Source organism: Lissotriton vulgaris, chromosome 12 (assembly GCF_964263255.1).
Source record: "Lissotriton vulgaris chromosome 12, aLisVul1.2, whole genome shotgun sequence".
Taxonomy (NCBI): Eukaryota; Metazoa; Chordata; class Amphibia; order Caudata; family Salamandridae; genus Lissotriton; species Lissotriton vulgaris.
Window position 1 is genome coordinate 53,735,494 of NC_141700.1, and position 26,848 is coordinate 53,762,341.

A 26,848-nucleotide genomic window follows, 5' to 3' on the forward strand; every position below is an offset into this window, starting at 1 on the left:
TCTTCTGATTCCACCGGGGTTCCACTACTGTCGCTGGTTGATCTTGGTTTTGAAGGCGGCCTGCAGAGATTCCCTACCAGCCAGTAAACTCCTGTGGTTGGCTGCAGGAGTCTGCACTTCAGCACTGCTGCTTCCTACAGGTTCACTTCCCCAAACAGAGTCCAGGCGCCTAGATAACCCTCTTCGGTGCACCAGTTGAAAGCGCGTCTTTACAAGGCCCAGAGAGATGAGACACCACCCCGGTTGTGTAGTAAACGGTTTATGTTCCATCGCTGCTCCTCGAACTGAGTACTGGGTAATGGGCTTATTCAATGACTGCATTATCATCTACTGGCAATAACTACAAAATAAAAACGAGCAGCCCATATAGTGCTGGGCCTCATGTACGGATGTATAAAACTGTTTTACGGTCACAAACCTGCAAATCGCAGATTTACAGGCTTTGGTGCCCGCAAAGCAGCCAGCTGCAGTGTGCATAAGGCACTTTGTGAGTTAGAGATATCTTGCAAACTTGCAAAGTTCACTCAATGACTGTTTTCTAATCTGGTTGGAGGGGAGATAGGGGTGGACTGAAAGGATCATGCCCTTCCGATTCACAATACAATGTATCAGCGTAGCAGCCATTGGCACCTTGCTGACCCATCGAGGCAGCTGGTATGGGTTTATAAAGGTGAAGTAAGCTGCTTGTGAGGACACGTCCCCCCAGTGAATCCTCCTGGAAGGGATGGGGGGAGCAGCCAGTGCTGATGGGGCGGGGTTGCGCTGCGACTGATTTCTACATCACTTAAAGCGCAAAGCTGAGGGTGTGTCGGAAGCAGTTTCTGTGCAAAACCAGCAACTGCCATGTGATGCAACCTTTTTAGATAGAGCCTGGGCAGCACCAGCGCTGCTCTGCGAGGCATGCTGTATTCAGGTAGGGACTTGAAGCTCCGCACACTCTCCGCCCATATTTTTCAATGGCTTGTGTCATTGTCCACTGTAAACTGTGGTTTTTCATTGGTCAATAGGCTTAATAAATAGACCCGAGAGAAAGTGGAAAACTCCAAGGGGAGGGACAACACAATAGAGATTTTTAAGAACCCTCACTCACCAACCTAGTGGTGACATGCTTCATCACTGGGTTCCCACTGAAAAGACCTAATGTCTTTCCAGTGTGCTTCAACGCCTGTTTACAGCGGAGCTGGTTTTGTGTGTGTTGAGGGTGTTTTTAGAGAAGCCAAATTAAGCTAAGTGAGTGCAAAGGAATAGAAAAAATTAAAAAGTGCAAGCACGTGACTTTCAAATATTTTATTACTTGTCCGGTCTGCACTGGTTAAAAACAAAAGTGAATGGACCATAGGTGTGGCCTTAATTATGATAGACCCCTAGTCCATATAGGTGAATTTGGTCGACATGTTTCTGCTTTTAACGAGCCCGAGTCGCTCAGCTTTCTTCAGGACCTTAATAGTGTGATCCTCCGGTGGTGTACACGCCCTAAGGTGCACCCTGCCGTGAGGAAAAAGTGTAAAAAATATTGGAAAAATTCTCTTATTCCAAAAAAGTATATTTATACTTGGGGCTATAAAGCCGCATATAACTCACGTAGCAATTTTGCTGGAGTCATGTACCTGTGGGGAAGGAAAATTTCGTAATTAGAAAGAGATATATATCCCCAAATAGATACATTATTGTAAATAGGAAAAAACTGTTGTGTCCCATCACCCTAAGCAAAAAGAAACACCCATCTAATGGATTACTCATGATAAGTGTTATATAGCTTAAGTAGCATTATAATAGCAGGTAAAGGGTATTATTCCAAGCTCTACCAACATATAAGCATTTACTGTGTTCCAAGTATTATGCAACAGCATATTTGCAATTCTGAAATTGCATAGAAGGGACTGAATGTGGGATGTCTTCATGGCTCAAGAGACAACAACAAAGCCCAACAATTCACTATTTGACGGTGAATAGAATAGAAATACAAGTGCCTGCAATTCATCAAACAGCACTAACCACATCTTATGCTGAAAACGGAGTAATCATGCACTCCGTGGTTCAAAGGGTTACAAACCACATTAACAATATCACAAAGTAGGACAAAGGATCTCGCTTCAAACTCACAGGAGGTATGTCGATATGGGACCTCATGGGCACATAACGCGATGTGAGGTAATCTTCACGCTGCAATCTGTGCAGACGGGAAGAAAAACAAACCGGAATGCATTGGTTGTCAGCCCCTTAAAAAGCGTGTAGGAAAATAAAACGCGTAGGGTCAAGGGAACGTTTTCTGAATATAAACGTCCTACCAGGAATACCTGGTTACTTACTTTACTGCAAGCGGCTCCCCTCTTTGCACCTAGTCAAGCACCACCGCGGCCCGGACTGAACGCCGAGATGTCGGTGTTCTTGTTACTTGTTCCTTCCTGGTTGTACCACGTGACTGCGGTGGTCACGTGGTATTGCCAGCCAGGCTACCGGATTCTTAAAGGAGACGTGTGCAGTTCCTAACGTGAGCCGTCTCAGATGTGTATTTACCAAATTAATTCAGAAGTATTTAAAAATGGGGAAGTTAATTATGGACCGAGACAATGGCAGAGTCTCGGATTTCATTATCTAATACTTGCAGTAAAGTTTGGCCTGGGACAGCTGATTCCAGCGTTATATATTCTTATTTATGAGGGGCTTTCAATGAATGGAGACCAAGTATCAACTTTCAGAAGGTGTTACATGTAGCGTGACCATCCATCAGACAAAACATTTTCATCCACAATAGGTTGATATTATGTATGTTGGACAAATCAATCCGAACTGATCTAGCCTTCGGAGCAAAGTGTATGTTCCATAGTCACGTCTCTCGGAAACTCTTCTATTAGAAATTCAAACAACTGAAGCACAGTTTAAAGCAACACTAACAGGCTTTAAAAAGAAACTAGAAGAGTTAAATAAAGAACAAAATGAATATAAAGAGAATTTAGCACAGTCCAAAGCCCAGAAACTTCAGAAAGACTTGAAACGTTGGTCTTACACACGGGTCTACCCGTACTCAAGCCCAGATTATGTCCAACCTACAACTACGGACTATAGTTCTGATTCCTCAGCGGATTCGAATACAAGTGGCTCTAGTGGGGATAATACCAGAAGAGGGAATAGAGGGAGAGGACGAGGACGTGGACGTGGCAACCAAATAACTCCCACATATCAGGGATGGCCACAATATTTTCCACACCCAGGCCTGGTACCCTATCAGAATACCCCTTTCCCAGCCCCGACACCACCAATGATGGGGTGGAATCCACATTTTGCTCCACCACCCTTTCAACACAACACATATCGTCAGCCTTTTTTAGACCAGGGCCGGCGAGGCAGGGGGAAACGCAAAGGTCAGAATCAGGTTCACTGGGACCAGTCGGAGGCAGTAGGGGACAACACCCGGAGCAAGACAGGGGAACAGAGAGCAGGCCCGAGCAACAAATGAGCCTAGTTACAAACCTATCTTCCTATACTTTGAATGACGCTGAACAAGCGGTTTTGGAAAAAGGCCTTGGGTTTATCCCTACCCCTAGCTTTGACAAGTTCAAGTTACTAAGTGAGCTCCATGAGTTTTTTAGAAAATTGAGACTCAAAAGTTTTTTTGAAAAAAGTAAGGATAATGAACCCAGTGAAGTGACCAAAAACGATACACCATTCAGACCCAAATCCAATTTTACACCACCCGCTCATCTTGTACCCCCTGAAGTTCTAGCTTTCGAGCAGGCAGTTCTAAATGAAGTTGAAGCACTCTCCTGTCCGCCTGTTTATAAAAACCTGAGAGCAATTGAATATCAAGCTATACAGTCATTGAAAGGAAATGATAATATAGTGATTAAAAGTGCGGACAAGGGCGGGGGAATAGTGCTGCAGGATAAACAAGCCTATGACATTGAATGCAAACGGCTACTGAGTAATGCAAATAACTATGTTGTTCTAAATGAAGACCCAACTGACAACCTGAGGGATGAGATCCTCGAGTTAGTCTCTCAAGCTGAGTACGATGGTTGGATTTCGAAGCAAGAAGCTGACTTTCTAACATCATCCCCTGGCAGAGTACCATATTTCTATACTCTGCCAAAAACACACAAAAATGTCCAACCTCCACCTGGACGCCCTATTGTTTCGGGGATTGGTTCACTATTGGAACCCCTGTCGCAGTATTGCGATTTCTTCTTAAAGCCTCTGATCCAATCCACTGAGACTTACATCAAAGATACCAAAAGCCTTCTAGTCTTACTTAAGACTGTTGAGTTACCCAATGAACCCATACTCCTAGTCACCATGGACATTGAGAGCCTTTATACCTGTATACCACAGGATGATACCATCAAGGTACTGGCAGATGCTCTTGATCAGGCTCCCTGGGACTTCACAGTCCCAAGAGGATTTGTGGTGGACTGCGCCACCCTTGCCTTAAAAAGGAATTATTTCGAATATGAAAAACAAATTTTCCTGCAAATAACCGGGACATCTATGGGCAGTACTTTTGCCCCTTCGGTGGCGGGACTCTACGTATACAGTTTTGAGAAAAAACACATTCTGACGCCCACCAATCCTTTTTCCAATAACATCGTTCTATGGCAACGCTACATCGATGATGTTCTGATGCTTTGGCAAGGAGATGAAGCCTCTTTACAACCCTTCCTCATTTGGCTGAATACTTGTGATCAACATTTGAGGTTTACATCTGAGTATGCCAGAGAAAGTGTAACTTTCTTAGACATTACGATCAATAAAAATGAACATCTCCTCAAGACCCAAACCTACTACAAGCCAACATCCAAGAATAACCTCTTGTTGTTCAGCAGCTTTCACCCTCGCCCTTTAAGGGAGAATCTCCCCTACGGGCAGTATCTTCGCCTGAGGCGTAATTGCAGTGAATTGAACACCTACAAAAAACAAGCTGAAGACCTGACAGGAAAGTTATTAAACAGAGGTTACCCGAGGAAAATACTGAAAAAAAGTCAGAAGAGGGCGACTAATCAGAACAGGGATGCACTACTGGAGACATACCCAAAGAACAACGAGGAAATCCCTCTAACGTGTGTAACCACGTATAACAGCCTCTCCAATGTAGTGAGTCGTAGCATCCAAAAGAATTGGAGGATTGTGACGAGTAACCAACTTAACTGGGAAAAACCCCTCTTTTCCTACAAAAGAGCCACCAGTCTAAAGGACTCTTTAGTCCATACTCGTCCCAAGACGATACAGAACAAACAGGAACCTACCATACTATCCTCTTGGAGATTGCCACCTGTGAAGGGGCATTTTCCATGTGGCGATTGTAGCATCTGCCATTTAACCACCCATACCAAATATTTGAACTTGGAACCAGGCAAGCAATGGGAACAACGCAGTCATACCAACTGTAATACCAGCAATGTCGTATACTTAATCACTTGCACATGCGGCCTAAATTACGTTGGTATGACCACAAGACGTGTGAGACTCAGAATCTGTGAACATCGCAGTACTATTCGATGCAAACGGAGTACCACCAAGCTGACCGCCCATTTCATAGAAAAGTATCATACACCGAACGACATGCGGTGGACTGTCTTGGAACAGGTCCTGGGTGATGAGAAGATCCTTTTCGAAAAGGAGCAACGGTGGATCCATCGATTATCTACCCACCGCGCAGGCCTCAATGATGACATTCCCTGGGGACTGGTCCTACGACGATGAGTACCTCACCAAAAGACTACTGTATGGGCCCCTCAAGTAACAGCAATGAGAAATATGAGTTTTGGAATTTATCATCGTAAATTCCTATACAGAACAATGATAAGATCTGTACATATAAGGACTTCAAAATCATAATACAGCTTTACTGATTATGAAGGATCCTGAAAAATACATGAAGATCCTATGGCTCTGTTAAAGTACACTCAGATTAAAGCCTATTATATCTGCACCCTAATGTATTTTAACACATCCTAATTTAGCAATAGTGACTATGGAACATACACTTTGCTCCGAAGGCTAGATCAGTTCGGATTGATTTGTCCAACATACATAATATCAACCTATTGTGGATGAAAATGTTTTGTCTGATGGATGGTCACGCTACATGTAACACCTTCTGAAAGTTGATACTTGGTCTCCATTCATTGAAAGCCCCTCATAAATAAGAATATATAACGCTGGAATCAGCTGTCCCAGGCCAAACTTTACTGCAAGTATTAGATAATGAAATCCGAGACTCTGCCATTGTCTCGGTCCATAATTAACTTCCCCATTTTTAAATACTTCTGAATTAATTTGGTAAATACACATCTGAGACGGCTCACGTTAGGAACTGCACACGTCTCCTTTAAGAATCCGGTAGCCTGGCTGGCAATACCACGTGACCACCGCAGTCACGTGGTACAACCAGGAAGGAACAAGTAACAAGAACACCGACATCTCGGCGTTCAGTCCGGGCCGCGGTGGTGCTTGACTAGGTGCAAAGAGGGGAGCCGCTTGCAGTAAAGTAAGTAACCAGGTATTCCTGGTAGGACGTTTATATTCAGAAAACGTTCCCTTGACCCTACGCGTTTTATTTTCCTACACGCTTTTTAAGGGGCTGACAACCAATGCATTCCGGTTTGTTTTTCTTCCCGTCTGCACAGATTGCAGCGTGAAGATTACCTCACACCGCGTTATGTGCCCATGAGGTCCCATATCGACATACCTCCTGTGAGTTTGAAGCGAGATCCTTTGTCCTACTTTGTGATATTGTTAATGTGGTTTGTAACCCTTTGAACCACGGAGTGCATGATTACTCCGTTTTCAGCATAAGATGTGGTTAGTGCTGTTTGATGAATTGCAGGCACTTGTATTTCTATTCTATTCACCGTCAAATAGTGAATTGTTGGGCTTTGTTGTTGTCTCTTGAGCCATGAAGACATCCCACATTCAGTCCCTTCTATGCAATTTCAGAATTGCAAATATGCTGTTGCATAATACTTGGAACACAGTAAATGCTTATATGTTGGTAGAGCTTGGAATAATACCCTTTACCTGCTATTATAATGCTACTTAAGCTATATAACACTTATCATGAGTAATCCATTAGATGGGTGTTTCTTTTTGCTTAGGGTGATGGGACACAACAGTTTTTTCCTATTTACAATAATGTATCTATTTGGGGATATATATCTCTTTCTAATTACGAAATTTTCCTTCCCCACAGGTACATGACTCCAGCAAAATTGCTACGTGAGTTATATGCGGCTTTATAGCCCCAAGTATAAATATACTTTTTTGGAATAAGAGAATTTTTCCAATATTTTTTACACTTTTTCCTCACGGCAGGGTGCACCTTAGGGCGTGTACACCACCGGAGGATCACACTATTAAGGTCCTGAAGAAAGCTGAGCGACTCGGGCTCGTTAAAAGCAGAAACATGTCGACCAAATTCACCTATATGGACTAGGGGTCTATCATAATTAAGGCCACACCTATGGTCCATTCACTTTTGTTTTTAACCAGTGCAGACCGGACAAGTAATAAAATATTTGAAAGTCACGTGCTTGCACTTTTAAATTTTTTCTATTCCTTTGCACTCACTTAGCTTAATTTGGCTTCTCTAAAAACACCCTCAACACACACAAAACCAGCTCCGCTGTAAACAGGCGTTGAAGCACACTGGAAAGACATTAGGTCTTTTCAGTGGGAACCCAGTGATGAAGCATGTCACCACTAGGTTGGTGAGTGAGGGTTCTTAAAAATCTCTATTGTGTTGTCCCTCCCCTTGGAGTTTTCCACTTTCTCTCTTTTCTAGACACTTTGTTTTTCCCACAAAGTTGTCTTTTATTGTGTTGTCACTCTTCTGTTGTTTACAGATAGTAAGATAAGGGGTGTGAGAGTGTACATCTAAACCCTTTCTCTCTTGTTGTTCTTGGTTAATAAATAGACCCTCCTTAGTACCACCTTGTCTCATTTTGTAGCCTTCCATGGCAACACCCTCTGTTACATGTGTTGTTATTCGGTAGGCTTTAATTACAGTCTGCGAGCACTATTTTCTCAAATAGCTTTGTCCTGCCTGACATGCCTCTCCCGCAACGCTTTCAAAAATGTTTTTATAGCATGAACACATTTCCAATGCAATAATAGGTCTCGCATTTGCGAGAGTTTAAGCTATTTGAATTGTAAATGACAATACCTTTTGTTTATCTGTTTTAAAAACAACACATAAATAAAAGGCATTGTCATTTACAATGCCAATAACTCAAACTCTCGTAAATGCGAGACCTATTGCATTGGAAACCCAAGTGCTTGAATGACAAGTAGTGCTTGGCCCCAGTGTTGAAAATGTGGGCTTTGAGAGTGAGAATGTAAACCCAGATGGTAGAAGTTGCGGCAAAGGCCAGGATACTGTGGCAAGGGACAGAGGGTACCACTTAGGAATGGGAAAGAAAGGGACCCACGAGACAGGGTACGGGTGGCAAGGGCAGGAATACGGTGGGACACAGGCAGTACATCCCTGGTGAGGGAGGATACAAAGCAGAACGGGAGCTGGCGACAGAAGAGGGTGCGGAAATGGTTGGTGGATGGTGGGTGGGACACCACCAGGAGTTGGGGCCAGTGATGGAGAGGGAAGTGTAGGACACAGATTGTGTGTGTGGCGGGGCGGACAGGGCTGAGACAACAAGGATGGTGTAGGCCACATTCCAGCAGTGGGTCGCAAAGGAGGATGTGGCAGGGAAAGAGAGAGAGAGGCACGGCAGAAATGGGGAGCGGGTGGCATGGGAAAGTCTGCTATGGACCGGGAGGAAGAAATCCGAGAATTCATGGCAAGAGAGGGACAGGGCCGAAACTGGCAGCGACGAGGCAGAAAATGACGCAGAGACAGAGAAGCGAGTGAGGGACAAAGGAGAGGGTGGCAAGGATCATAAGGGGCAGTGTTGTTGGCATGGGAGAGAGTGCCAAGGATGGCAAAGAAGAGACTGTCCTGCACCAAGGGAAATGGCCAGTGGCATAGGAAGGTGGGTGCGGACCGCCCCGGGTGTCATCACTGAGGGGAGGTGACAAAATGGCAAAAAATATGTGTTTTAAACACATATTTTTGCCATTTTGTCAAGCCAGGGGTGACAAGAAATTTTCCGCACCGGGTACCACCTGACCTTGCTACGCCACTGGGAATGGCACAGGCGGCAAAAGAGTGGCAAGAGCGCATTCTTGGAGACCGAGGACAGGGAGGTGGGGTTTCGGGGGAGGGCACAAGAAGGTGTGGGCGGGAAAGACTTTCTGACAGGATGGCGTTAAAACTGCTGCTCACGGGGTGGAGTAGGTGAACTAGTACTCTTTGTGGCACAGTTCTGCCACCTAGCATGCTGTTGGTGGACAGTACAACTACTGGTTAGATTTGGGGTGGATAAGGCTGTTATAATCTACTCTTTGTCTGTGTGTGTGTGTGTGTGTGTGTGGGGGTGAATGTAAGATCAATGCAGTGATAACCCAATGTCTTCATATTGTAATCCGTGTGTTTTATCCTTTCCTTGCAAACTCCTGTCTCCATCACTTTATCCCATTCCTTGTAACCTTACTTTCCCCTCTCCTATAATTGTGTCCCCTCTTCCCCTTTCCTTTTTATCTCTTTCAATCTTGGTTTCTCTCTCGCTCTCTGCCTTCCCTCTGTCGTTCTTTACCCTTCTTCTTCTCTCACTTTCTCTTCCACCCAACCTCCCGCTCTTACACTCTCCCTCTCCTTATCTGATGTTCACTTGACACTGTCTCGGCCTTCGTCCCCATATTCTTACCATCTCTCCTTTTACTTGCTTCGTCATTTCCTGTACCTGTCACCTTCCCCCCCTCATTGTTTTTCGTTCTTCTTCTTTCTCTCCCATGCCCCTTCTCATTTCGTCACTATATTCTTCCTCATCCCTTTCTTTCCCGTCTCCATTTCTTCTTTTCCTCTTTTGTTTTTTCCATTTTCTCTCTGGCTCCATTTTAATTTTAATCTTACTAACCACCTCTTCCTGTCATTTTTTCCTGTCTTTCTTCCCTTTTATCTTTCCCACCCTAATGATTTCTTTATCGCCTCTTTGTACATAACTTTTCTTCTCCATCTCCCCTTCTCACCCCCTTTCCTCTATCTTCCACTATCACCCTTCCTTTGTTCGCAAACTCCCTCTCTCTCTGCCATATTTACTTGTCTCCTTTTCCCACTACACAACTGCCCTCTCTTCCTTTCTGTCCTCTCGCCCTCTTACCTTGCCTTTCTTTCCCCTGTATATTTCCTTCCATCCCTCTTGAGTCTTCCCCCGCACAATCTTATCCCATTCTCTTTTTCAGACCATCGAGTTCGATGAGAGCGCTGGTGCAGTCTTAAGAATACAGCCCCTGCGGACCCCGCGAGACGAGAACCTGTACGAGTGCGTGGCCCAGAACCCCCATGGCGAGATCTCAGTCAGCGCCAAGCTCAGCGTCCTCCGAGGTACCGGCGCCATCTTGTATCATCTTCCCATAAATACAAAGCGCTCTTCAGGGCCTGATGGTTCATCTAGTTGGTGGCAGGGTGGGCGTGGGGAAGGATAATGGGTCATATGACCAAACCAGGCAGTGTCTCACGAGCCTGCTGGTGGCACATCCCTCAGGCACTGTCCATGTACAAGGGCAGTATCCTGCACAATAGGCGCCATCTAGCCTTTCGCGCACTGTTCGATGTACTAACAGTGTGGCACACTCCCCCAGTCCATTAGGACCAGCCCCTCTCTCATGTCATTTCGAAAAAAACTGAAAACGTGGTTGTTTAACCAGTAATGGCCAGAAGCTAGTAGTGGAGAAATTTGCAGAAGTAACGGCGCCGAGACGCCCACGGGCAATTGTTCGCGCTTTATTTAATGTCATTAATAAATAAATAAATAAAACCAAATTAATCTGAGATCCAAGAAGCCTGCCCACCAGTGCATAATTTGAGATGGTGGTTTCTGGTGCTCGGCACTGGTCCTTAATTGTCAACACCGGGGCTTGTGACAGTCGGCCTCAAGGTGGCACTGTCTGGCTAATTTAGAGATGACCACAACAAAAGTTAATTATTAATTCAATATTGATTAAAAAAATGACTACTGTCTGCCACCCACGTCAGTCTTGTAACTTTGGGAGTCTGGAATAGTCGGACTTGTCACACTTGTAGCAGTGTGATGGTTAGTAGCTGTCTTTTTACTCTCATTGGCAGCACTGGCGGGGGCAATGTGTGTTGCAAGCTGCAGTGGTCTCCTGGTGAGAGCCCCTAGCACTTATATTTTTACAAACTAACCACTGCTGCCCACAAACTTTGTGGTCTATATATTTCCGACCTGGCGCCTTCTCATTGCCGGTGGCAGTGACTAACTCAAACTTTGCAGTGATAGTGCCCATGACCTGAAGAAAAGCGGCTGCTTGTGGCCCGTTCCCAGGACAGAGACATCCAAGCCTTAACCAACCCTCCCAGACAACACTGTGATTTATTGTGAATGTCTAACTGAATTATAGAGTACAAAACTGCCACTCCCAAATCTGAGGCTGGCTGGTCTACATGGACATCTGGGGACTTGGCAAACGCCTTGCTCCTGTGGGCAGAACTAGGGTAGGGTCCATCTTGTGTCCAGCAGTGAGCCTTCCAGGTGAACCCCCCCCCCCCCAACCCCCTTTCCCAGATTCTTTGCAAATTCTCGCCCTTTCCTCTGTCCCAGCTCATCTATCAAGCCCTCCCTCCTTCTGCTTGGTGTCCTCAGATTTTATTTTCAGAGCAGCTTGCAAAATCTGTCCCAACCGTTGGAGTCACAAGTTTGATGTTCACGAGGTTGAAAACTTAAAAAGAAGGAAGTGTATTCAAAGGGCCCAATTCATATGTTCGACTTGTGACCGGTGCTGTCCTTGCCAAAAAATTCAGACATAGATTTAGATAAGAAGAATCATACACTACAGGAAAATAGCATCTCCACCACCCTTCATGCCCCACAAATTAACTGGTAGTTTCTGGCACCAAAGGACCTCAAAAACCTTTAAGTTGTTAACTGACAGCAGAAGTGTGAAACTCCCCTCCATGACTTCTGAACCCTCAAATATCAGTACTTATGGGTTGCCACACTCTATGCTTTTTTGTAATTATTCGTCCATGTTACAAAAAGACATTGCTTTCTACAAAGCACACGTTTCTGTATGTTAGTATTCTGTTTACAAACAACATACAGGGAGCTGCACGGCCTTGCACCTAATTTCTACGACCCTCATTAAGCACATGCAGATAAACTGCATTGCATTTGCCTTTCTGAGATTTTCCTAAAAGTGCTGTTATCAATGCACTGTCTGCAATCAGACACAAATACGAAATGTATTATCCGTTTATTGGTAGCGTGAAGGATGTATAATAATCATTTCAGAAACTCGGCAAGAAAATATTGGCGTCTCACCGTTACTGATTTGTTTCCCTAAAATAATTCTGTTTTAAAGTAAAACAGACCGAATAAAAAACTGCTCGAATGTCTGTCCTTTTGAAATCCAAGCCATGACTAGTCTGGCGGCTTTGTGTGGCTTCACAACACTACTGTCCGCAAGGCCTTTTGTTATCGGTTCTTTAAAATGAGTTGGGGTGGTCTGCACTCAGAGGGGTATTCCTCTCAACTCATTTTATTGGCTAACCGATGCACCATTCCACCTCTATGGAGTGCTGTTTTTGCAAACCACGAGAGACTATTTCACATCTCAAAAGTCCATTGAGTGATCGCCCATTCAATTCTTTGTCATACACTTATGGTGGCTTTATACTGCTCCAGACCTTCATACCTGATGAGCACTGACAAAGGCAATATGTCTGACTTTTATATACCAACACAAACATTCACATATAGCATACGATCCCATTCTGGCTTTAGCACAGCTATTTTGCAAAATGGCCTGGATATCCTTAAAAAAACTCTTTCCTCAGCTTAAGGGAGATATATCACAGCTCTATGCTGGACTCCTTGTTTCCAGAAAATTCCCTCCAATCAATAAACTTTTCTACTAAAGCAAAAAAAAAAAAACTTGCACATTTAAAAGTAGATATTGAAAGACTGGGCTGATTACGCTTTGGATTCGGAGGCCCTGAGCGGCAGGTTACCATAAGGATGCAAATGTGTAGGGTGTGCAGATTGCCGTATGGATGATAAAGTGTAGGGTGTGCAGGCTACTCATTGGATGAACAGGAAGAGCATGGGTGTATTAACCTATGGATACCCAGGTGTAGAATGGGCAGATTCACCTATAGATGGGGAAATGTATGATGGGCTACTTTCATTTTGCTTGCAGAGATGTAAGGTGAGCAGATAGGTCGAGCAATATGGCAGGGTAGGATTGATAGTTTACCCTACGGGCAGGTGTTTATGCTGCCTATGATGAACCATTGGATGATCAGGGTATGCTATGGATGGGGGAGGATAGGGTGCACTGATGACTGTCTCGATTGGGAATGATAGGATATGTAGGTTACTCTACAGTTGAGGGAGAGTAGAATGTGCAGGCAAAGTGATATTGACAGCTTTGTAACAGAGCGCGGACAGCGGCAGTGGCTGCTATCGATACTGGCATATGGGGGAACTTAGTATATCTACTTATCCTCTGCCAACTTCTTCTAACCCCCCAAACTTTCTGCATTGTGACTTTGTCCATCAGCATTTTTGGTTTCCTACTTTTAAGTACATGTAGCTCTACTAACGTTCGATTACATTCCAAGCAGATGATTTTAATTAAATACTGGTCCGGATGACGACCTGCAGATTCACACGACTGGGTGGAAACATCAACATTGTGCAAGTGGCTGTGAGCCTAATAGTTGGGTAGCCTAATTGAAATACATTCTCTGGATTTCTTTTCCCCCATTTAATGCCATTTTTACATTATTTTCTCTGTATGGGGTCAAAGGTATTTTAAGACATAAATTCATGTATTTGGTGGTTTTGTATTTTGCTGAGCACTGCACCATTTTTTCACCTTGTCACTTGTCTTTTACATGTTCCAGAATACGAGAATTATAATTTTTTGCATTTATTTCTTTCTTTAAAGTGTGTCTTCCCAAAATTGTGTCCTGAAAATCTTATGACCAGACGAAAAAAAGAATCTACAGTGTCCCTGCTTCTAGTCTTAAGCCAGACGCAGGGCTTCTTTGCAGAGTGGCTGCGCACCAGCCACGTCCCACACTACCGTTCTTTTAATTAAACACCGAGGAATACTTGGCATTGCGATGGAACATTAACATTTGTTCCTAATTAGGTACCCTGGTAATATATGCAGACTCCTGTGATGCACCCACCCACATGCACACTCCTGGGTTACTGAATTAAAACGGGAAGCCTGATGCAGGCAGGTGGGCGCACGTGGTAGAGCAGACTCAAGAGTCATGCATGATGTCATCGGCAACCAATGAGACTGCAGAAGCTGATGACCGACTACTGCTCATAGATGAGACCGGAGGAGGTGGGACCTACCTTTGAATAACTGATGTGCCTGAAGCTTGTTACGCCTTTGAAAGCATCGGGTAGCCCACCACTAGTCACGGTCTGCCATCTCTGATCGCCAGTCAGCGTATCCCACAATCCTTTTCCCCAGTCTCTGCCAGCCAGCCCATCCCTCCTCTTGTCATTTTCTGTTAGACTTTCTCTCTTCTCTTCTCTTCTCTTCTCTTCTCTTCTCTTCTCTTCTCTTCTCTTTTCTTTCAAGTCATTGTCTGCCCTCTCGGTCTCTCCCAAAGCACTTTGTCACTTTATCTTTGTTTATATAGGGTCTATATACCAACTGTATGTCACTGCAGCGCTCTTAGACTCTGGGGACCCTTTTCCTTAACGTTCTGGGATGCTCAGCCAAGAAAGCCAGGATGATCTGGTTTCATTGGGTTTGGCTAGTCTTACCTTGGATCAGTCCGTCTGGCGTATTTGGGTTTGGCAGCCCTACCTAGGATCAGTCAATCCGGTGTATTTGGATTTAGCTAGTCCTACCTAGGATCAGTCAGTCCTGTGTATTTATGTTTGGCAGCCCTACCTCGGATATGTCAGTCCGGTGTATTTGGGTTTGGCTAGTCTTACCTAGGATCAGTCAGTCCGGTGTACTTGGGTTTGGCTAGTCCTACCTAGGATGTAAATGTATGTATGTACAGGATCAGTCAGTCCGCTGTATTTGGGTTTGGCAGCCCTACCTAGGATCAGTCCGGTGTATTTGGGCATGGCTAGTCCTACCTAGGATCAGTCAGTCCGGTGTATTTGGGTTTGGCTAGTCCTACATAGGATCAGTCCGTCCCCTGTATTTGGGTTTGGCAGCCCTACCTAGGATCAGTCAATCTGGTGTATTTGGATTAAGCTAGTCCTACCTAGGATCAGTCAGTCCTGTGTATTTAGGTTTGGCAGCCCTACCTAGGATCAGTCAGTCCGGTGTATTTGGGTTTGGCTAGTCCTACCTAGGATCAGTCAGTCCGGTGTATTTGGGTTTGGCAGCCCTACCTAGGATCAGTCAGTCCGGTGTATTTGGGTTTGGCTAGTCCTACCTAGGATGAGTCAGTCCGGTGTACTTGGGTTTGGCTAGTCCTACCTAGGATCAGTCCTGCCGGGGTATTTGGGTTTGGCTAGTCCTACCTAGGAACAGTCTGTCCAGCGTATTTGGGTTTGGCTAGTCCTACCTAGGATCAGTCCGTCCTTTGTATTTGGGTTTGGCTAGTCGCTGTATTTGGGTTTAGCTAGTCCTACCTAGGATCAGTCAGTCTGGTGTATTTGGGCATGGCTAGTCCTACCTAGGATCAGTCAGTCCAGTGTATTTGGGTTTGGCAGCCCTACCTAGGATCAGTCTGTCCGGTGTATTTGGGATTGGCTAGTCCTACCTAGGATCAGTCAGTCCGGTGTATTTGGGCATGGCTAGTCCTACCTAGGATCAGTCAGTCCAGTGTATTTGGGTTTGGCATCCCTACCTAGGATCAGTCAGTCCGATGTATTTGGGTTTGGCTAGTCCTACCTAGGACCAGTCTGTCCGGTGTATTTGGGTTTAGCTAGTCCTACCTAGGATCAGTCAGTCCTGTGTATTTGGGTTTGGCAGCCCTACATAGGATCAGTCAGTCAGGTGTATTTGTGTTTGGCTAGTCCTACCTAGGATCAGTCCGTCCGGTGTATTTGGGTTTGGCAGTCCTACCTAGGATCAGTCAGTCCGGTGTATTTGGAGTTGACTAGTCCTACCTAGGATAAGTCCGTCCGGTGTATTTGGGTTTGGCAGCCCTACTAGTGTGGAGTGGTGTGGCTCACTGGTTAGAGGTGGCAGACCCGGAAGCAGAGGACGGCCCGGGACCAGGGTTCAATCCCCGACGTGGCAGGGTCGTGAACCAGGGTCAGCGGACTCGATAATTCTCTGCCTACTCTAACCAGGGATCATGCTCGGCAACTGTGGGCATTAGCTTACCTCATCTCCACAACGGCCCCCCACAAACGCCGGAGATGCCTGGTTTCACCTTGGAGATACCCAGGAGGGAACATCTCACAGGGAAAGCCAGGACGGGTTCCCCAGCGGTCTATAGCGCTAGGACGCCTCCGGGTAGCAGTGCGCTTTACAGACACACACATTTTACATTTACCTAGGATCAGTCAGTCTGGTGTATTTGGGTTTGGCTAGTCCTACCTAGGATCAGTCTGTCCATGTATAACTAAGAAGCTCTTCCTATTTAGTAAGAAGAAGAATAAATTATGTCCAATCCAGTCAGGGTCTGATGGTCTTTGTTTCATATGGGTGAATGTGCCAAGGGGAGTTGCCATTTTCTCACTCCACAGGTGTGCACGGTTATCCTTCGCCTCACCATTGAGATAGTTCTATTGAGTGGCATCATTAGCTAAACACATAGCACGCCAGGTGGTGCCCATTAAATCAAAGCTATGTAGAAGCCAATTTGTTTGCAGCTGCTCTGAGGTGAATGTAGAAGAGAAGGTGGCCATGTGCTTTTGAGATGGCGGGTTGTGGCCAGGTATACAGCTTTCAAGCTGAGGTATGCACTGCAGGGAGCCTAGAGGTGTGCATACAGCGATCTGTTGCTTACAGCCAATTATGACTACAGTAGATGTGGCATAATGGCTAGATCGGCCGACCTCGAAGCTGGGGAACCTTGTCTGAGTCTCAGCAGGGATGTTTTTTTACTGGGATGTTTTTTTTACAGCTCATGGTTCTGAGTCGCATGAAATAGATAATGAGAGTGAAGCATGAGTTGTCTGCGATGTCACTCAGATCCCCGAAGTGGAAAACATCTCCGTAACTCAGTTACCCTTCTCTCACTTTATGTTGTTTATGGGCCTAAAATCTTTGGCCACTGCTTATAACTGCTGGGTTGAGGCAAAGGAATAATGGTGGAGCCAATCATAATATGGCCTCCCCTCCCTGCGCCAAATGTAAAAGAAAAAAAAATGGCCCCCTGTTGCCCTCCACCACCACTCGCTGAGCCTTTATTTACTTTTATTTTAGAAGCTGTGCTCCAGGCTTTCCAGCCCAGCACTGACAGGCTCTGTGAGAGCGCTGCCAGAGCAGCCTGGGATTCGTTTATGACATTTCAACATGGGTAATAAGGAGTAGTTTCTGTCCTGTAACTCCAGTTCTGTAGTAGGGGTATCTCTGTTATAGTCATAATCTAGTGAATAGTCCCGCCCATGTGCGTGGACCCCGGCAATCAAAAATAATCTCTTAAGTTGTCAAAATAATGCAGAAACTGCAAAGACACTTAAGAGAGAATTTAAAGACAAATAATGCAGCCTATATCCACAGGCTACACTGTCCAGTACTTCAACTAGAAATTCCACCAAAAAACACCACACACAACACAGCCTGCCAGTTTCTACCATAGAGAAACTTGCCTCCCCCAGTCACAGACTCTGGAATGATAGAGAGGAAGGTAGGGACAGACAAACCCCATAGGCTGCCATTATGTGGCTTAAATAGGATACTGTGCCTTTAAGAGAACTTTCCAGAACTTCTCCCAGTATCCCAGAATGCATAGCAGGTCCCTCTACTTTCAGTTCTTTTTGAAGGCGAAGCACGCCAGACCTGTCGCATTCTTTACATGATGAAATATCTCCACCGGGGAGGAGGGTGGGCGCTTATGACTATAACAGAGATACCCCTACTACAGAACTGGAGTTACAGGACAGAAACTACTCCTTCTGTAGTAGGGGATCTCTGTGTATAGTCATAATCTAGTGAATAGAATGGCAAGCCCATCCCCACACCAAAGCGGCGGTGGAGAATAAACACATAACGCCACTACTGTGCGAACAAATTCCGCAGCGAAGCCTGCCCAACCTGAGCGTCTGCCCTGGCGTCAGTATCCAGGCAGTAATGCTTAGCAAAGGTATGAACCGACTTCCAAGTGGCTGCCTTGCAGATCTCAGCAATCGGCACGTTACGGAGCAGAGCCGTCGTGGCAGCTTTGCCCCTGGTGGAATGAGCCTTAGGCTTACCTCCTAAGGTCTTATTAGCCTTTTGGTAACACAATTGTATGCAGGACACAATCCACCTAGAGATGGACTGCTTGGAGGTCGCAAGACCCGTCCTGACCGATCCATAATTGATGAACAACTGGTCAGACCTACGAATATCTTTGGTTTTATCCAGATAAAATTTCAACACCCTCCTAACATCCAGGGAATGGAGAGACCTCTCCGCTGGGGATGAAGGGTTCTGAAAAAACTTAGGCAAAGTTATAGTCTGGTTGACATGAAAATCAGAAATAACCTTGGGAAGAAATTTAGGGTGAGTACGCATAACAACCTTAGCAGCATGAAATACAGTATAAGGTTCATTACAACACAACGCCTAAATTTCACTCACCCTGCGGGCCGATGTAATGGCCACGAGGAACGCCGCCTTCCAGGACAGGTGCTGCAACAAGGCCTTATGAATAGGTTCAAAAGGCTCCTTCATCAATCTGGACAGCACCACATTCAATTCCCATGAAGGCGAGGGAAGCCTGACAGGAGGGAATACTTTCTTCAATCCTTCCAGAAAATCTTTGATCACAGGGATCTGGAAAAAGGAAGTCTGTGAAGGGCATTTCCTGTAGGCAGTCAATGCAGCCAGATGAACCTTAATGGAATGCACATTAAGGCCAGACTGCGCCAAATGTAAAAGGTAAGGAAGGATGACATCTTCCTTACAGGTCGTAGGATCATGGTTCTTAGACTGGCACCAGATACAAAACCTCTTCCACTTGTAAGCATATGAAGTCCGAGTGGAAGGCCTCTTAGACTCCTTCAGTATGTCCATGCAATCATCGGGTAGATTCAGATGGCCATATTGCACTATCTCAGGAGCCATGCCGCCAAACTCAAAGACGAGAGGTTGGGGTGTAACATCCGTCCCCCGAACTTCGTGAGAAGGTCCGGCCTGCACGGCAACCGAATGTGAGGAAGGAGAGACCGGTGAAGTAGGTCCGTGAACCACCACTGCCTGGGCCACTCCGGGGCGATGAGTATCATCCGAGCCCTGGACCGGGCCAGCTTGATGAGCACCGCCGGAATCAGGGGAATGGGAGGAAAGGCGTACAGAAAGCTGTTCGTCCAGTCGATCCATAACGCATTCCCCAGCGTCCCTTGCTGGAAGTACCTGGAGGCGAAGTTTCTGCACTTGCTGTTTTCGGCAGTGGCGAACAAATCTACGTCTGGAGTTCCCCACCTTGCGAAGACTTCTCCTAGTACTTCGTCGTTTATGACCCATTCGTGGTTTTCCTGAACCAGTCTGCTCAGTGCGTCTGCCTGAACATTCTGCACACCTGGTAGATGGGTGGCCGTTATCGTCAGTCCTCTGGCTAGGAGCCAGTGCCAGATCGTCTGCGCCTCCTGTGACAGAGTGCGCGATCTCGAGCCCCCCTGCTTGTTGAGGTAATACATCGTGGTGGTATTGTCCGTCTGTACAAGCAGAGAGTTGGTCTGGAAGGACGGAAGAAAGGCCTTCAGTGCCAAGTGAACAGCCCTGAGTTCCAGGAAATTGATGTGATACGTGGCCTCCATCGGCGACCACATGCCTTGAATCTGTAGAGTCCCGGAGTGCGCTCCCCATCCCAGAAGAGACGCATCCGTCACGACAGTCTGCATGGGAATGTCCTTGTGAAAGGGAACCCCTCTGAGGAGATTCTCCGCCGAACACCACCACTTCAGAGACTGAAGAGCATGCAGCGACAGTCGAATCTTGTCGTCCCAAGATCCTTTCCTCTGATCCCACTGGTCCTCCAAGCACTCCTGCAGCGGTCTCATGTGCAGCCGTGCGTGTGGCGTCAGGAAGATACAAGAGGCCATCGATCCCAATAGAGAAGACACCGTCCTCACTGTTGTAGATGGAGTTGTCATAAGAGCCTGAGCCTTCCGAAGGAGTGATAATCGTCGCTCTTCCGAAGGAGACACGCTTGCTGACAGCGTATTGATGGAGGCTCCCAAGTACTGTATGCATTGGACCGGAGTCGGAACAGACTTGGCCATGTTGATGTGCAGCCCCAGCTTGTTCAAGAGAACGCACGTCTTCTGGAAGTGTGCTCGCGCTTCCGAGAAGGAGGATGCCTTGATCAACCAATCGTCCAAGTACGGGTAGACGAACACCTTGTTCTTCCTCAGGTGAGCTGCTACCACCGCCATGCACTTCGAGAATGTTCTCGGTGCAGACTTCAGTCCGAATGGGAGTACTGTGTATTGATAGTGATTGGTGCCGACTTGGAACCCCAGGAACTTCCTGTGTTTGTGTGCAATGGGCACATGGAAGTAAGCATCCTGCAGGTCTATAGCGCATAGCCAGTCTCCCTGCTGCAACTGAGGGTAAATCTGATGCAACGACAGCATGCGAAACTTTTCCCTGCGAATCCATTTGTTTGCCTGCTGCAAGTCCAGAATGGGCCTGAACTCGTTCTTGTCCTTCTTGCGAACCAGAAAGAACCTGGAGTACAGACCTCTTCCTCTCTGAGACAGAGGTACGTCTTCTATCGCCCTTTTCCTCAACAGGATATCCGCTTCCGCCTGAAGCTCGCGCAGCTGAAACTGCGAGCTGACTGGGGGAATTGCTGGAGGAGGGCTGATGAACCGAAGACTGTATCCATTGCAAACAATATTCAGCACCCACTTGTCCTGAGTAATTTTTCTCCACTCTGCCAGAAAAAATTGAATGCTTCCCCCTACCGGAGTGGGTAACAGATCCGGGGGAAGTAGGTTCCTAGGGCCTAGACCCAGCCTGGCCCTTGGGCGCCGGGGCCGACTGCTGGCCTCCCCTGCCCTTCTGGCGCTTCTGGAACGGCTTACCGAACTGATGTTGCTGTTGCGATTGTCCCTAAGCATGGCCTCGTCCTCGGCCTTGCCCGCCGAACCGCCGTTGGAAAGGGCGGTACGTCTTCTTGGTCTCTTTAGGCTTCTCCAGGCCCACAGCCGTTAGCGTCTCAGCCTCCGCCTTCATGCGGGCCATCTCATCGTCCGCATGCTTCCCGAAGAGGGTCTCACCGGAGAAAGGTAGGTTGGCCACCCTCTGCTGTGCGTCTGGTTTCAGGGACGTAAGCCGGAGCCATGCGTGGCGTCGTTGGTTGACTCCGTGGCAAAATCCGTGAGCAGCCAACAGGGAAGAGTCCGCCGCAGCGCTGATAATCTGGTTCGCCACCAGCATCCCCTCATTCAGCACTTCCATGAAGTCCTCACGCTTCTCGCGAGGTAAATGCTCAGCAAACCGCTCGAGGGAGTCCGGCGCGGTCGTATCTGCCCAACAGCGCCGTGGCACTCGCAGCTTTCATGGAGGTAGCGGAAGTTCCACAGACTTTCCTCCCCGCCGAATCCATCCACCTGGACTCCTTTTCCGGGGGAACCGTGGAGGAAGGAGTGGTGGCATGTTGCTTGCGGGCCGCCGTCACAATGACAGAGTCAGGAGGGGGTTCCGTTCTCAGAAAAGCCGGGTCCGAATCGGGAGCCCGGTACTTCTTCAGCAACCTCGATGGAGCCGCCCTCGTCACCGCAGGGGTGAGAAACAGGGCCATAGCCGGTTCCTCCAGGCCCGGCACCAGAGATAGGAGAGGACGAGACAGGTGTTTTTGATGCAATGTCTCAAAAATGACTGAAGTCTTCGGAGTAGGCACCGTCAGGGATATGCCCAACTTCGCAGCGCCCCTCAAAAGGACGTCATGGAACGCCACCAGGTCATCAATCGGGGACAACCTCGTGTCCGGTGACCCCGACAGGGTAGGAGAATAGTCCCGGGTCCCCGAGGACCTCGTGTGTGAGCGAGATTCGCGCCTCCTATGGCGGCGTCTCGACCTCGTGGATGATCTGTGTCACAATCTCTCTCTTCTCCCAAAGCGCGAGCGAGACCTGCCAGCCCGTGGCCGCTCCGCCGGCTTTCGTGGCGGGGTCTTCCTTGGCTCCTCACGGGGTTTCGGTTTTGGGGTCCCTTAGGAGGAACAGGCAAAGAAGGCAGGGAAGTGGACCTCGGCGGAGGAACCTTCGGCTGCGGGGTGGGCCCATGCGGAGGGACAGGAGGTGGTGGTGGGTCGCCTGAAGGAAGTGGCGGCTTGGGTGGAGGATCCTCCTTAGGAACAAGAGGAGGAGTCGGAGTCCGAGGCCGAGAAGGCATGTACACCTCTGAGTACACCGAGCCCGGTGACCCTTTAGGCAAAGGGGGCGGAGAGCCAGCCCCATCAGCAAGTGATCGCTTCCTCTTGCGTCCTCCACTGGAAGCAGCGTGACTTCTGGGACTAGAATCCCTCTTGCGCCGTTTCAGAGAGGCTGAACGACTCCTAGACGCCGACCGCTTTCTGCGAGACGCAGAGCATCGCTTTTCTGGTGTCGAACGACGCTTCCGTGAATCCGGCGTCGATCGTCGATCGCCGCCTCCGCGACGTCGACCTTCCTTTCTTGGACGCCGAACGCCGATCCCTCGACGTCGACCTCTTCCTCCTCGACGTCGTACGCCGCCTCCGCGACGTCGAGCATTCCGTCCTCGACGACGAGCGTCGCCGTCGTCTTGAAGTTCTCGACGTCGAGGAGCCCCTCGACGTCGACCGGTGCCTCGACGGCGTCGCCTCGACGGCGAGCGTCGATGCTTGTCACTTCGCCTTCGGCGTCGATAGGAAGACCTTGACGTCGACGAAGACAATGACGTCGACGGTGGCTTCGACGGCGACTTCTCCATGATCTTCGACGTCGAGCCGTCACGCCGTCTCGACCCGGAGCCCCGGGGAGAAGGGGAGCACACCGCCGTCATCCCTCTCGACGTCGTCGTCGATGCAATCGACGTCGACGGAGACCGGGACCGTTTGCTGGACTTCCTGCCCCTGGGGAGCCCCCAAGAGGCCTCAGCAGAGGCAGAGGGAACCTTCCCAGGCTGCCCAGACCCACCTGCAGCCTGCAGACGCCTCTCCTCAAGGCCAGAAAGCCTGATCTTCAGTCTGTCCCTCAGAGTCCGAGCAGAAAACTGCTGGCAGATGACACAATCCTCAGGGACATGATCTTCAGGGAGGCAGACGATGCAGACATCATGGGGATCGCTCTTGGCCTTCTTCCTCCCACATGCTGGGCACTTATCAAAAAGGCCAGGCATTTTAGAGCCCTAAAACGCCTGAAACAGCACAAAAGAGAGAAAGAAACCACCAAGCAAGTAAACTGAAACACTTTTAGAACACAAAAGTGCCAAAAAATCCAATAAACCCTTGAAACAAGGGAGAGCTCAATGCCAGGGTCCTGTAAGCAGGAGCCGGAAAAAAGAACTGAAAGTAGAGGGACCTGCTATGCATTCTGGGATACTGGGAGAAGTTCTGGAAAGTTCTCTTAAAGGCACAGTATCCTATTTAAGCCACATAATGGCAGCCTATGGGGCTTGTCTGTCCCTACCTTCCTCTCTATCATTCCAGAGTCTGTGACTGGGGGAGGCAAGTTTCTCTATTGTAGAAACTGGCAGGCTGTGTTGTGTGTGGTGTTTTTTGGTGGAATTTCTAGTTGAAGTACTGGACAGTGTAGCCTGTGGATATAGGCTGCATTATTTGTCTTTAAATTCTCTCTTAAGTGTCTTTGCAGTTTCTGCATTATTTTGACAACTTAAGAGATTATTTTTGATTGCCGGGGTCCACGCACATGGGCGGGACTATTCACTAGATTATGACTATACACAGAGATCCCCTACTACAGAAGATTCATTAACAACATGTTGCTATGCCATGGGGGGGCGTGGCCAGCAGCCGAGCATGGTGGACGCTTGCTAGGAGTGTTCCGGTCTCGAGCCTTATAAATCCTGAATTATATATGCCAAATTTATAAGCAGAGGCCTTTAGCTGCAGTGTGTAGCAGCGGGGTCGCAACGGGACACTCGGAGCTATCTACGCGGTCCAGAAAGGGTGTGACAGCGCTGAAGCAGCGCGGTGCGCGAAGAAGAGGTGCGGCTGCCCGGACCGATGATCCAACGTCGCGGGCCCTAAGAATTGTTATCCTGTGGCAGGTGCCGAGGCATCGGACGTTGGAGTATATCTCTGATCTTGCCGACCGCTACTTGGTAGTAACTACACATATGGACACACAAGCGAGGTGTCGCCTGTGACGAGAAACCGGGTCGCGAGTCTACGGAGCCCGGGGATGTGGTGAGGCCAACTTTCTGCGTGACGGTCCCCGATGATACATAGGGTGAGAAGCGGCGGCCCACGTAACGGAGCCTGTAAAGAGAGGTGGACATTACGAGCAGAGGACCGGGGCTTCACTCCTTGTGTGTACGGTGCGGGACCCGGGCGCAAATCAGAGTCGTGGATAGGCGGGCTGGCCCTGTGACGGCGGCAGCCATTTGCAACCAAGCTGCATGTTGACCTGGGACCGGAGCTGAGGGTTACCGATTGCTCCTTCGTGTTCTCCCAACAGTGATCAAACGGACTGACAGAGAGTCGGCACACACTGCTCATGATCTGGTGAGAGGGGGACGAATTATAGTGGGCTTTGCTCTGCCCACGAGGGAGGCTCTACTTTGTTAATATCCCTGGACTGATACGGGCGTGTCATTCAGGAAAGCTGCTATGGCCATTCCTCGTACTGTTGCACCGAATTGTTGAGTCTGGATGTGCCCGGGAGGAGCGTAGCATTAAAGCGAGTGTGAGTGATCCTCTGGCTGTTTACCTAACGACACCATTACCCTTACCCTCGCCACCGGAGCTGGGACGAGACTGGGGAGAGCTCCCTGAAGTGAAATTGTCCAGTGCGGCGCACAACGCTGGAGTGGACATTTGCCCTACTAGAGATTGCTGCGGTGCCAAACCGGGACTATAAAGATTGAAGGGCCTAGTGAGAGCGCGGTCACTGCACGCATGGGGCAACTACAGCCTGGCAGATTTGATATCCCCACAAAGACCGACGGCTGAGAAGGATTTTGCGTGTGTGTGACGAGACGCGCTTTCTTGTGGAAATTCCTTGTCTCGTATCTTTGCTCTAGTGCATACTAACGTCAAGGGAGATGGGCAAGGTAGGACGTACCAAAACGAAGCAGCAAGAACAATGTGACGCGACCCAGACACAAATAGGTCTCGATGGTGCAGACGAGGTGATGAGCTCAGAATATGTCTCCCCGACTAAGGAGTCCAGCACAGAGGATAAGCTGGATCTTATTCTGAGAGAGGTACGCGACACACGGAAGGCACTCGAGCTTCAGATAGGATCCCTATCCACAGGACTAAACCTACTCAGAGCGGACCATGTTAAAACGGAGGAGACGGGGAAAGAGCACGGAATGTCACTGGCGGAGCTAACTCCTAAACAAAAGCAAACAGAGACAGATGTGAAACAGCTACAGACGCAGGTGGCCACTTTACTGGAAAGAGTGGAAGATGCGGAAGGAAGGGCACAAAGGAATAACATCCGGGTGATTGGCCTGCCGGGGTGAAGTGAGGAACCTGATGCAGTAGGGTACATGGAGCAGTGGTTTAGAGACCATGTCACGACGGAGGGGCTCTCCTCACAATACTGCATAGAGCGGGCGCATAGAATACCTACTGGGAGGCCAAAACCAGGGGCTCCTCCAAGACCCCTCATCGTAAAGTTATTGAACTACTGCGATTGTGATGTCCTACTGCAAAAAGCCAGGATGATGGCGCAGATCAACTTCGAGAATTCGAGGGTTTCTTTATTCCTGGATTATACGATGCTCGTACAGAAACAAAGATCCTCCTTTATGGCGGTGAAGCAGCGACTTAGGGATCTGAAGCTACAGTATGCATTATTGTTCCCGGCAAGGCTTAAGGTAATACATGAACAGAAATCATATTTCTTTGAGAGCCCTGGAGATGTCGAGGACTGGCTGGAGGTAATGGAACTTACCAACGCGGAAGAAAATGCTGCGCTCATGGAGGAGGGACAGAAGTCAATTGAAAGTACATCGACGGGGCGTGGAGGTCGTCAACTGCGGAGGAGTTATGGGCGTGCATGAGTTACAACGCAACAGGTACAAAAGACCAAACAACAGGCGGTATTGGCCACTGCGACCTTCACGAATGCGCCGAAGACATCACTAAATCCTCCATGGAAGAAGAGGACTCACACGGATCGGACTCCGAGGGTAGTGTGGCTCTGTTCCCTTCAGCGACTCCGCAGCTGATCACGGACCTGTTTGGGTGTTGGTCGCACACAAGGATTGTAATTTTTTCTGTTGTATTCTCCCACTGTGGCTGCGCTAGCATAGGCTCCTTCCCTAGACAATATGGCTACTTTATATTAGGCACCATTTCTTAGTGCTCTTGTACCGTAGAAGCTCAACCTATCGAATATCTGATACACGGTACCATGTACGGAGCGGAGGCGCAACCCCCATATGGCGAAGGCGCTATGTATATTACCTTTTTGTTTTTCTTTTGTTCATTTAATTATTGTGTTTATTGAAGATCCTTGTATGTATGGTG

The 26,848-nt window shown here is 48.0% G+C and overlaps 1 protein-coding gene across 8 annotated transcripts in view; it reads left to right on the forward strand.

The window, feature by feature from the left end:
- PTPRS (protein tyrosine phosphatase receptor type S) overlaps positions 1–26,848 on the forward strand; it is a 521,512-nt gene that overhangs the window by 320,057 nt on the left and 174,607 nt on the right. For all 8 annotated transcript variants that reach the window (XM_086947045.1, XM_086947049.1, XM_086947044.1 and 5 more), the window contains exon 4: positions 10,291–10,432. In XM_086947045.1, coding sequence (XP_086803171.1) covers positions 10,291–10,432 — 142 coding nt within the window. The remainder of the gene's footprint in view (positions 1–10,290; positions 10,433–26,848) is intronic.